Source organism: Ylistrum balloti, unplaced genomic scaffold (assembly GCF_031769215.1).
Source record: "Ylistrum balloti isolate Yb309-2 unplaced genomic scaffold, AGI_CSIRO_Ybal_v1 Utg371918, whole genome shotgun sequence".
In the NCBI taxonomy this organism is placed as follows: domain Eukaryota; kingdom Metazoa; phylum Mollusca; class Bivalvia; order Pectinida; family Pectinidae; genus Ylistrum; species Ylistrum balloti.
The window spans coordinates 90-12,093 of record NW_026782942.1 but is presented as its reverse complement, the minus strand read 5'-3'; the positions used below and the strand labels follow the sequence as shown (position 1 = coordinate 12,093).

Genomic DNA, 12,004 nt, shown 5'->3' with positions numbered 1-12,004 from the left:
CTTACTTGTTTTCATAATTGTCATTATCATTACAAGCTAACCGATAATAAATATTTATATCTAACTATATTAAAACTCTCAATATGCCTTAATACTGGGGTCCTGGGAACACAAAAAATAAACTTGCAAAAAAGCTAAATAGAAAATATCCCAGCTGGACTTTGTGCCCTCCAATCAAAGTCGAAAGGTTACTGTGGTTCCTTGGTTAAAACTATACAGTTACGGCACCATAAGTTTATCGACTGATTTTTTCCACAGTGCAGTAAGAAGGTAGGGACTTATAGATAATCCGATTGTAGCTTGCTACTAAAGATAAGTTTCTGACGTTATATGGTAGTAAACTATAGATTGATGCATCCGAGTCATTCAAAGAATTTGTTAACAAAATGGCGCTACTTGAGCAAACGTTTTTAAAAATGGGATTCCCTAGAGTATATTTCGGCAAGTAGAGTTTGTACAACGTCCTCTTGTTGTCTTACCATCTAATTCAGTTAAGATGTACTCAGAACAAGTGTTGTATAGTGGTTACGGTCAATAACATAAATATCAGTATTCTCATATAAATACTTATTTAATTATTATTCTGCTGTGTGTCTCCGTGGATATTGTAAGATACTATTCACTTTGCATACATGATCAGTATTATGTATAGTTACCTTCATTTTTCTACATCTGATTTCCAAGATGGCGGCCGCATGCTCTGGTGGCCGAAATCTTGTCTACGAATATCTTTTGTTATACATGATCAATCAGAATACAAAAAAATACAAAACGAGTGTCGACTTTTCATCCAAAATGGCAGCTAAACACGGACTTAAAATTTAAATATTGTGCGATTTCCATGTAAATTGGTTTGTTGGATGACTGACATTTTGGTCGCTGTTGTAGCCTCAGTTTAACATCTCAATAAAATGACCGCGATATTCTGGCCATTGCCGAAATATCATCCAAAATCTAAGGTATGTAAATTAGTCAACGGACATCGGTCACATTTCTAATCTCAGTTCACATTTCATTTTAAAATGGACGCCATTTTATCGCTTAATTGGTTGAATCAATCGTCCGACTTCCATGAAATTGGTAGGTAGATGTATGGGAAGAACTGTAGGGTTGGGGTGACTTCCGCTATTGCTCGCAATTACAATTTTAGTAATTATTGTATCAATTTATATTGTTGATTCTTTTTATTTATTAATATTCCTTGATTTATAGTGTTTATAATTACTTCATTTACCACAACATGACTACTCATTAGAGACTTTTCACAGATTTACCGATTGATATTATTTGATAGAATTTAGCATGTAATAATTGGTAAATCTTAATTGACAGTGTATGTTTGTTTACATTGTTTTCCCTGACAGACAACGTCTTATTGATATTGTTTCCCCTGGCAGACAACGTCTTATTGATATTGTTTTCCCTGATTGAGAATGCCTTAGTCATAGTTTTCCCTGATTGAGAATGCCTTAGTCATAGTTTTCCCTGATTGAGAATGCCTTAGTGATTGTTTTCCCTGATTGAGAATACCTTAGTGATAGTTTTCCCTGATTGAGAATGCCTTAGTGATAGTTTTCCCTGATTGAGAATGCCTTAGTGATAGTTTTCCCTGATTGAGAATGCCTTAGTGATAGTTTTCCCTGATTGAGAATACCTTAGTATTAGTTTTCCCTGAATGAGAATGCCTTATTGTTATTGTTTTCCCTGATTGGTTTGGCTTAATTGATATTGTTTCAAGGTATTTTCCCCTTTGTTTTATACAGATGTTCCGTGTAAATCATGTGTTTTATTAGAAGTATTTTCATTCATTTCTATCGTTTTCTTGAATTGTTTCAACCGTCTGACATTTCTTAAATAATTACTAACTCTAATAGAGGGTTTCATTAATTGCTTTTGGTCTGATTTGTAGTGCTTTATTGATATTGATTCAAATAATCGATATTTTTTATTGATCTATTCACGTCATTTCCGGAAATCGAACCCCGGACGTCAAGCGGAAAAACGAATAAGTTATCACTGTGTCACCCGACTATCCCTGTTGTGTTTTGAAAAGTGCACAATGTGATTATCTCATAGGATAAATTTCCAGTATTACCAATTACTAGTTATAAATCTTAATGTTAAAAATATGTTATACCAAACTTCCATCTATTATTGCTTTACACGTTAGTGTAGTTGTTGATGAATTGAAAAACAGTAATTTTGATAGAATTCTCAAACATAAGCCGCTACCGTTTCCGCATATGTATGAACGTGCATGTAATTAGATTTTTTAAAGATTGTTTTTGTATTTGAAAAAAACACAAGAGAAAATTACGCACACGGATGTTTTTGTTCTTTTAACATAGTGCAAAATACCCCAACCCAATATGTCCCTTTGATATAGTGCACCACATCCCAACCCTTAAGATGTTCCTTTAAGATAGTTTAAACACATCCTTTTGGTATAGAGCACTGTACCCCGAAGTTTAAGCAATTCCTTTAAAAAAAATGTGCAATTTTCCGAGTTCAAACACGTCCCTGTGACAAAGTGCACTATACCCCGAGTCTAAACACATCCCTGTGACATAGTGCACTATACCCTGAATCTAAACACGTCCCTGTGACATAGTGCACTATACCTCGAGTCTCAACATGTTTCCGTGACATAGTGCACTAAACCCCGAGTCTAAACACGTCCCTGTGTCATAGTGCACTATACCCTGAGTCTAAACACGTCCCTGTGACATAGTGCACTATACCTCGAGTCTCAACTCATCCCCGTGACATAGTGCAAGATAACCTGAGTCTGAACACGTCCGTGACATAGTGCACTATACCCTGAGTTTAAACACGTCCCTTTGACATAGTGCACTATACCCTGAGTCTAAAAACGTCCGTGACATAGTGCATTATACCCCGAGTCTCAACTCATCCCCGTGACATAGTGCAAGATAACCTGAGTCTGAACACGTCCGTGACATAGTGCACTATACCCTGACGCCCTTTGACATAGTGCACTATACCCTGAGTCTAAAAACGTCCGTGACATAGTGCATTATACCCCGAGTCTCAACACGCCCTTGACATAGTGCACTATTCCCGGATCTCAACATGTCCGTGATATAGTGCACTATACCCTGAGTCTGAACACGTCCTTGACATAGTGCAAGATAACCTGAGTCTAAACACGTCCCCGTGACATAGTACAATATCACCTGAGTCTAAACACGTCCGTTACATAGTGCACTATACCCTGAATCTTAACACGTCCCTTTGACATAGTGCACTATACCCCGAGTCTCAACACGTCCCTGTGACATAGTGCACTATAACCTGAGTCTAAACACGTCCCTGTGACATAGTGCAATATAACCTGAGTCTCAACACGTCCGTGACATAGTGCAATATAACCTGAGTCTCAACACGTCCCTGTGACATAGTGCACTATACCCTGATTCTCAACACGTCCGTGACATAGTGCAATATAACCTGAGTCTAAACTAAATTTGATAGAAAATTTCATGTACTCGGAACAATTCAAAATTAAATAACTTATTCTAAATCGCATAGAAAATGCCGTCGACACGAAATTATAAAACATTTTATCTTATTTCATTTGTTTTCAACTTCGGTTATATAAATATTTGCTTTATTTAATTGATTTTGAGTTTCAAATACGACTTAGTTTTGTAGTCATTTTTTCTCTATTCTGTCATAAACAAATGAATCTCGTTGTATTTCAACTGTACTTCATGACAAATGCTTTATATTATCAAAAATCATTTTTGTCTTTGCATAAACACCAACGATAATTTAAAGTTACGATTGTAATTGTACTTACTAATGGCGTAATAATCAAGTTTAGAATTTTTCCAAGTAGATACGACCGCTAAATCGATAGCAATTTCATCAGAAGGTCATTTGTCATTCAAACGCAAATTGGAGTTATCATAATGGGAATTATGGCATCTTGGTAAAGACCTGAAAACCGCAAATACGTTTTAGGGGCCAATGAATCAAACAAAAATTGCATGAAATCGAGAACTTGTAAATATAACTGTTGGACGCGGACTCGGACTGTACCGTTTGAACAACACTTATTTTAGGTCTAAATTGACATAACGATGACGCTGAATATCAATAAACTGTTCAAATTATAACGGTTTTCGCCACGCATATTTTGTCAGATCAAAAAATCAAAATTCATTAGGGCATTCATTGGGTGCGTGGGGGATAACGTAGTTGAATGAACTAGTAAACAAGTTGTACGAACGATAAAAAAAACTTCGAACTAGATAAAACTTCGAAAGTGGTACAAATAGACTTGCTAACATAAATTTGTTTTTTTTTTATCATGGAAAACATCTTTCGGGTAATCAACTATTTAAAAAAGCAAGAAAATAGAAAGTAGCCCAGAGCTTCAAGTCATTTCTTCGGCGTTGTATTTCAACGAAAAGTTATTACCAACTTCATTAAATTTTATTAGATTCTTAGAATTTTTTTGATGTCCTAAGATGAAAAAAATTCCTGTGATATAATTGAAATAGGCCTAGACTGTCCACAACTTGTGAGGTAAATTTAACGCTTATGTTGTATTACTCTCAGATAATTGAATTTTGTGAAATGTGACTGGATACAGAAAAATGTGTAAACAAATGAATCCGGCCTTGATATATACGACCAGGTGATAATATGCCTTGGATGTTGACCTACTTCTTTGAGCTAATCAGACATAATCTGAACGTGTGTAGACTTGCGTACAAAACGCGGGGTACGGTAAAAATAGGGACTAACGCAACAGCGTCTCTGTTAAAACGATATAACCACAACAGAGAATGTTTCAGAAATTTTCCGGAATTTTGTACTGTGAGGAGGTGAAAGTTGACAACGTCCGAGAAAATCGTCTTGTTTCCAACCAGTCCGTTTTTTGTGTACAGTCGAAACAAAATCCGACTCAAAATAAGAATTTATAGACATGATTTCAAACAATATGGCTATAAATCACAAGTCAATTTCGTAGTCAATACAAACCCAAATATTTGGGATTTGAAAAGGAGCTCGTTGACTCTAGTCAAGAAGGGTGTTAATTCTAACAAGTTACATTTGAGTATACCTGGAGAGAGATTAAGTTGTCTAATTTAAACTATATACCATTATACCCCACGCAGTTTGTGTAGAAGTACTATGTATGTAAGGTTTGAGATGGGATGGACGAGGGGATGAAACTGGGCGGGGGGGGGGGACTTGTAAAGTGTTTATATGATTTGTATGTTTGTGTGTTGTGTTTAATTGTATGAGAGTTCAGATTTCGAGTTTAAGACCCTATAATCAGTGTTGAATAAACAGTTCTGTATATTTATTATCGAGAACTGTTAGTGAACCATAATATATCATTTCTAAAAAAAATATCAAGGTTATTATATTAGTAAAATCTCGTATTTTGTATATAGCAAAATAGGAAGTTATATCCAAAAACCTTATCTTCAGAAATACATGTTGCCTTAGGTAATTATGTCAAGTAACCAGGAATAAAAGACATCAGTATTACATCATTAATCTTATATTATATGTTTGATAAGTTAGACATGTTCAGTCTGGCTACCTTGATCATTCATCATTTTATGGATCACTCATCCTTGTTAGAAATGGTGTATAAACCCTTTCTGTATCTTAACACTGAGTCGGTCTCCAGATACAGACAGAGATAGCACCCGCTGGTATGTATCTCAAAACATGCACCATTAAACAAGAACACTAAACTTATGGACTTCATCTTTCTTTTATATTTCAACAAATTGTTACCGTGACTTTTTTAATATTTCAACATTTATCCCCATCGCCCTACCTAGCAGTGTTCCATATGCTACAAGCCAGGGTACAAGACACGAATCTGACTGTAAACCAGTCCATGACCGTTGTACCCGGAAGTTCCCGTTATGTTTGATCTGTACTGGCCGTAGGGTCTTATATGTGGACTTTGTGTATTTTCCTCCTTATTTAATCGTTTGTTTTAATAGATACTTGAAGGAGCGTGTTTACTTGTGTGTGCTGCTTAATTCATTTGTATTGTTTCATGTAATATTACAAATGTGAATGCTGTGGTTGGAGGACACCACATACCTCATGAGGTGTCAATATGCACCAATGAATGAGAGGGGCAGTTATAATCCTCTCTGATACAGTCTCCCTGGGTATCCTGGGGATCATAACTGTTGTGTATGATGTTCTGTAGGTTTCTGATGTTTGGAGAGTTGTCTCCCTTTTACCTTTCTGTTTGCCGTTTATATTTTGTCTACGTAGTCAATTTTTCTTAAGAATTCGAGGAGCAATCTATGCACTAGTCTTTCATTTTCACGTGATTTTAAACCTTGATGGATGTATATCGGATTTTTATTCTTTTAAATTCGGCAATTATATCTTTTCGTTCATGATCGGATTTATTGCAATATAGAAAAATGTTATGTCTCTTCTGTTCTACAATTCGTACAGTCTGGTGAGATATTTTGAACCATTATACTGTTGTCAATTTTTAATTTTGTTCTTCCTAATAATAGTATCTTATTTATTTCGTCCTAAAGCGTTTGATTTAGAATTTGGTTTATCTATAATTTGCGTTAGGTTATTGGATCTTTCCAATTTTCCAAGTTTCTGACCATTTATTATTGATTTGTTGATTGATAATAGAATGTACTTCTGTCTGAAATATTTTTTATCTTATATTCTATTGTATTTTTCCGAGGAGCTTTTCTGGCTAGATCATCAGCTTTTTCATTTCCTAGTATATCGACATTTCATGGTACATACTCAAAATTTACTAAAATCCCCTGCTGTTTTATGTTTTTAACGAGATCAATATTGAATTAATTACATTAATTCTTTCACTTTTTCTAGTCTGTATTGATTGTAAAAGCGATGAGGTTTAGCTGTCTAATCAAACATATAACTGCAAGACAAACATTTTTACAAGGTTTGGGGAAATTAAATATATCCTCAAACAAAAAGTGATAGACTACTACAACCTAGCTCAGTAGCACGTAAAATCCACAAACTAGTACTGAAATACCTTACACAAATAGACAACATAAAACATTTAAAACAAATATCGCAAGGGAGTTAACACTTGTAAAGAAACACACAAAACCTACAAACTACACAACTATACAACTACAAGGCCCAAAGTCCGGTATAGGTACAATCTTCAGGATTCAACGGTCATGGACTGGTGATCATTCGGATTCAGGCTTTGTACACTGACTGTTCACTTCTGGAACTTGGCTAGGTATGGCAATGGGGATAAACAGATCTCGATAATTCTTTATACAGTGCAGCAGTCTATTCAACACTCGACGGCGGGTGGTAAGACTAAATACAATACAATCTCCTAATAACAACAACAACAACAACCGTACACCAGTAAAAACGACCCCGAAACAACAAGAATCCACAAAGTACACAACAACCTGTGAGAATTGAGGATTCATATAACATTATGCTGTAAAAGAGTGTAGGCTCATGCTAATTTGTAATGAAATGTATACAATTCAACATGAAGAAAAAAAAAATCTCACGCGTCTGAAAAAAAAGCAAGACGCGTTCGATTCCAACAATAGCCTATATCATTGCTGTTGTTCGTCATGATTTCATACTGAATCATTATTAGCCTTTACAAACAAAAATATACCTATGTTCTATTCGTGTATGAAAAAAACAGAAAGCACACATAAACACGCGCGCGCGAATATCATTTCCAGCACCCATACGTACTGTCCTACTTCACCAAATCTGTCAGTCAATCAATCAATCAACATTTATTACATACACTACACTACACATAACGAATTAGCATGTTGTTGACTAGCACTACGACTGTATATAAAATGCGTATTTTTTCCTCGAGTGTTACTTAAGGTCTTTTTGAGAAATATGGGTGGCCCTGAAAAGGGCCGTTTTTGTTATAGTAAACTTTCTTTCAACAGTTTACTTGGAGCTGGTGTACTTGGTGACAGCCTTGGTACCCTCACTGACGGCGTGCTTGGCCAATTCACCAGGCAGTAGGAGACGGACAGCGGTCTGGATCTCCCGACTAGTGATGGTGGACCTCTTGTTGTAGTGAGCGAGACGGGAAGCCTCAGCGGCGATTCTCTCAAAGATGTCGTTGACAAAGCTGTTCATGATTGACATAGCCTTGCTGGAAACACCAGTGTCGGGGTGCACCTGTTTCAGCACCTTGTAGATGTAGATGCTGTAGGATTCCCTCCTCTTCCTCCTCCTTTTCTTGTCGGTGCCACGGTTGGCCTTTGCCTTGGTGGCTGCCTTCTTGGCGCCTTTAGTTCCGGTAATCTTGGGTCCCATGTTGTAACTACTTGTATTACGACGAGTGTCGATACCAGTAATGATACGCACTCGGTTGTTGTTGTTGTTGTTGTTGGCAGTTTTTCGTCTCCGTGATTCCTCCCGTCGCCGGGCGGAATCCAATCGACGTACGTCGATTCTCTGGCGACGTGAGGGGGGTGCTCCCCTCATTGTTGGGAGTCATATTGAAAGTCTCTAGGTCTTGTTGTTTTGATATGACTCCCGGATCTAAAAAGTTTATTGGCCCTGTGTTATTCGTTTTCGCTTTCTTGGTCCGAGGAGTGTAGGCTTGTGTTTTGCTGTCGTTTCCACCAGTTATCAGTGCAGGTACCAAATCCAAAAACGGCCCTTAACTTATTTATTTATTAAATATATAAAGAAATTTTTGAAGTCCTTGTCTAATAGTTATTTGAATTAATTGTCAGTTGATAAGAAAAAGATAGGGGATATAATTATATATGTATATGCCGAAATAGAGGAAGGGGGCTCCTGGGCGGCGTGAGGTGCCTACTCTTATTATCGAAAACCACAGGAGGATCTTTAATGTGCGAGCTTGGACGGGTCTCACACAGGCCACCGTTTTAAGTCCCGTCCGCCGGACTGTGTTGTTAGTTTTTAGTAATGTGCTGGTGCTCACTATGAGTCCTTGCTTTTGCTCTGATCTGTACTTTCTACTTTCAACTGTGCTACTTTTCGTAATGTCTTTTCTTTCTGTACCTATCATATCCTTTCGCTAGGGTCGGTAGCAGTCCTTCGCGACTCGTATCTACAGTGCTTATTGTGCTGATGTTAGTTAGGGTTGGGGTGTTGTGGTCATAGGAGAGGTGTAGGGGAGGAGTGAGTAAAGAGAGAAAAAAAAAAAAAAAAAAAAAAAAAAAAAATTGTGCCGGCTTCGTTCCAACTACATCATGTTTCTGAGGAAAAAAAAAAAAAAAAAACCGTCAATGCGTGGGATCGAACCCCGATTATTGCTCGTACGTTGGTGGGGACACCCCCATTTGATAAGTGTACTTAACTTTCCATATATGGTTATATAGACCATATATGGCTAACGCTCGCACCTGGTCGAGGTCACCCAATCTCTCTGTACGGTTTTCCTCTTCTCCGTTCCCTTTCCCGCTCTTTCCCTTTCCTTCTATTAAAACCTGCCATTTCTTTTCCTTCCTTTTCCTTTTATCTTTACTTTCCCTTTTCACTCTCTCCCTTTACTTCATCCCTTCCCCTTCTTTCCTTTCTTAACCCAACCGCTGATTTCAACATATGAAAGGATATTTGGCCAGCAACACTTTTTTTTTTTTTTTTTTTTTTTTTATTATAATGATTATAGGAGGGTATAGGCATGATTGTGGTATGTGCAGAGAGGTTGAAGGTTAATGAGGGGGAGAGGGGTGGTGGTAGTGAAGATAGTGGTAGAGTGCTAATGGGGTAAGTTTTTTTTTTTTTTTTTTTTTTTTTTTGTTTTTTTTTTTTTTTTTTTTTTTTTTTTTTTTTTTTTTTTTTTATAGAGTGCTATTGGAGCGAAAAAGTTGAGAGATACTGCGGGGGAGATAAGATCAGGGGGACTTCTGGATACAGGGGGGACTTGATGTTGTGTATGATGATGTAGTGGTGTGGAAAAATAAAAAAAATAATAGTAGTAATAATAATTTCTCCTCAGCGCATTCCTTCTTACGAGACTTTGTAGTTTAAACCCTTCTGATACTGTAATATATGTGTTTTAGGTGATATTGAAGCGTTTGATGTTATGTATTGTGTTTGTGTGTGTTTGTGTGTGTTTGTATGTTCTTGTAGGCTTATGTTGTTGTGTGTTGTTCCTAGTGTCTTTTAATTGCTCGGTCACATTGTGTGATGTTTGTGTTTGTGTGTTAATTGTTGGTGTACTTGTTTGATGTCTAGATTGGTATATGGGGTGTTTTCTTGCGTGGTTGTTGCGTTTTGTTTCCTTACTATGTTATGGTGTTTGTTGTTTATTTGGCTGACGTGTTGTTTGTGTTTATGTTGTTTTACTTGTAGGTATGGGTTTAAATTATTGTGGATGTTGGGTATAAATATATGTGACTATACCTAGTACGATATAATTCAAGATGAAGACCGTCATGTTCGTGGGGAGTTCATATGTAAAAAGATTTGGTTTTTACGCTCAGAGGAATGGTTTTTTCCCGGGTTGGAAGATTATCTATCGGGGTTATGGAGGATTGACTTTACGCACTCGGCCGAGTTTTTCACTTTTATACCATAGCCGTCCCAGGTAGGATCAAAAATTCTTACATACATGCGCGCTATACAAAACCACTCGAACCTCCAAGTTGTCTCAGAAAACACCCCCTATTTTTCTCGCGCGCTACAATTTCGATCCGTAGTATAAAACGCTACACGGTGACGACTTGTTTTTCATTCTGTTGTAGCTCCGCGTAACAGTCACAAGCCGAACGCATCAACATGTCTGGACGAGGTAAGGGAGGAAAAGTTAAGGGAAAGGCAAAGAGCCGATCATCCCGTGCTGGACTTCAGTTCCCAGTCGGTCGTATCCACCGTCTGCTCCGCAAGGGAAACTATGCCGAGAGAGTTGGAGCCGGTGCCCCAGTTTACTTGGCTGCCGTCCTCGAGTACTTGGCTGCTGAAGTTTTAGAATTGGCAGGAAACGCTGCCAGAGATAACAAGAAGACCAGGATCATCCCCCGTCATCTCCAGCTGGCCATCAGGAACGACGAGGAGTTGAACAAACTGTTGTCCGGTGTCACCATCGCCCAAGGTGGTGTACTGCCCAACATCCAGGCTGTACTTCTGCCCAAGAAGACCCAGAAGCCCGCGAAGTAAACCGTTCCCGTGTACCTTGTACACCAACAGAAAAACGGCCCTTTTCAGGGCCACCCACTTTTCTCAAAAAGCGTCTCTTTGAATTCACTCGAAAAAAAAAGACATCCACGCAAATTCCTCATTTGGTGAGTTATTGCTTCATTCATTTCTTAACACTGTCAAGAACGTTGTATGATACACACAAGGAAAAAAAAAAAACCCAAAACAAATCACCGCATAGGATGACATGTAAAAAAGACATAGAACGAAACAGTTTATAGATAGGGTAGGTGAGCTGTAGCGAATCACAATAGTAAATGAATAAACTGTCGAGTGATCATGTTAGTGAGAGACAACACACACACACACATATATATATATGTACATTAAAATATTATACGGACGTGGTATTTATTTACTTACGTATACGTCTCTCTCTCTCTCTCTCTCTCTCTCTCTCTCTCTCTCTCTCTCTCTCTCTCTCTCTCCTTGTTTCTTTTTGGTCTTGTACAAAGTTAGCTAAGTTTTATATAACATCTGAATATCTTTTATGTGTTATAATAGTGTTATATTGTGTACATTGTATTCTTATGCATTTAACTAACAGGCTGCAAGTCTTAAAATGAATAAACAATACAACACAATACAATACAACAGTGAAAACTAGCACGTAGAAATCATATAATTTCTGCCTGTTACATGGTCAAGTCACTTTTTATTTTTGTGCTTTCTTTGTTTTCTGTCATTATTACCGTGAATATTTGTCATTACTTGCAATGTGTGATATAGAAATGTCCTGGGGGTAATTGAATTCCAACTCATAATTAAATGTTGACATGATAATTGGATAATTGAACACCAAGACAAGTCAGGT

The 12,004-nt window shown here is 37.3% G+C and overlaps 1 protein-coding gene and 1 pseudogene across 1 annotated transcript; one reads left to right on the top strand and one right to left on the bottom strand.

The window, feature by feature from the left end:
* Positions 1 to 7,959: 7,959 nt before the first annotated feature.
* Positions 7,960 to 8,334, bottom strand: LOC132563913 (histone H2B-like). Its single transcript, XM_060228671.1, has one exon. It carries the CDS (start codon positions 8,332 to 8,334, stop codon positions 7,960 to 7,962), a length of 375 nt encoding a protein of 124 aa, XP_060084654.1.
* A 2,439-nt stretch (positions 8,335 to 10,773) lies between these two features.
* Positions 10,774 to 11,233, top strand: LOC132563912 (histone H2A-beta, sperm-like; annotated as a pseudogene).
* The last annotated feature ends 771 nt before the right edge of the window (positions 11,234 to 12,004 follow it).

Excerpts from the sequence above, each read along its gene's own strand:
- LOC132563913 (XM_060228671.1), bottom strand. The coding sequence starts at position 8,334 with ATGGGACCCAAGATTACCGGAACTAAAGGCGCCAAGAAGGCAGCCACC.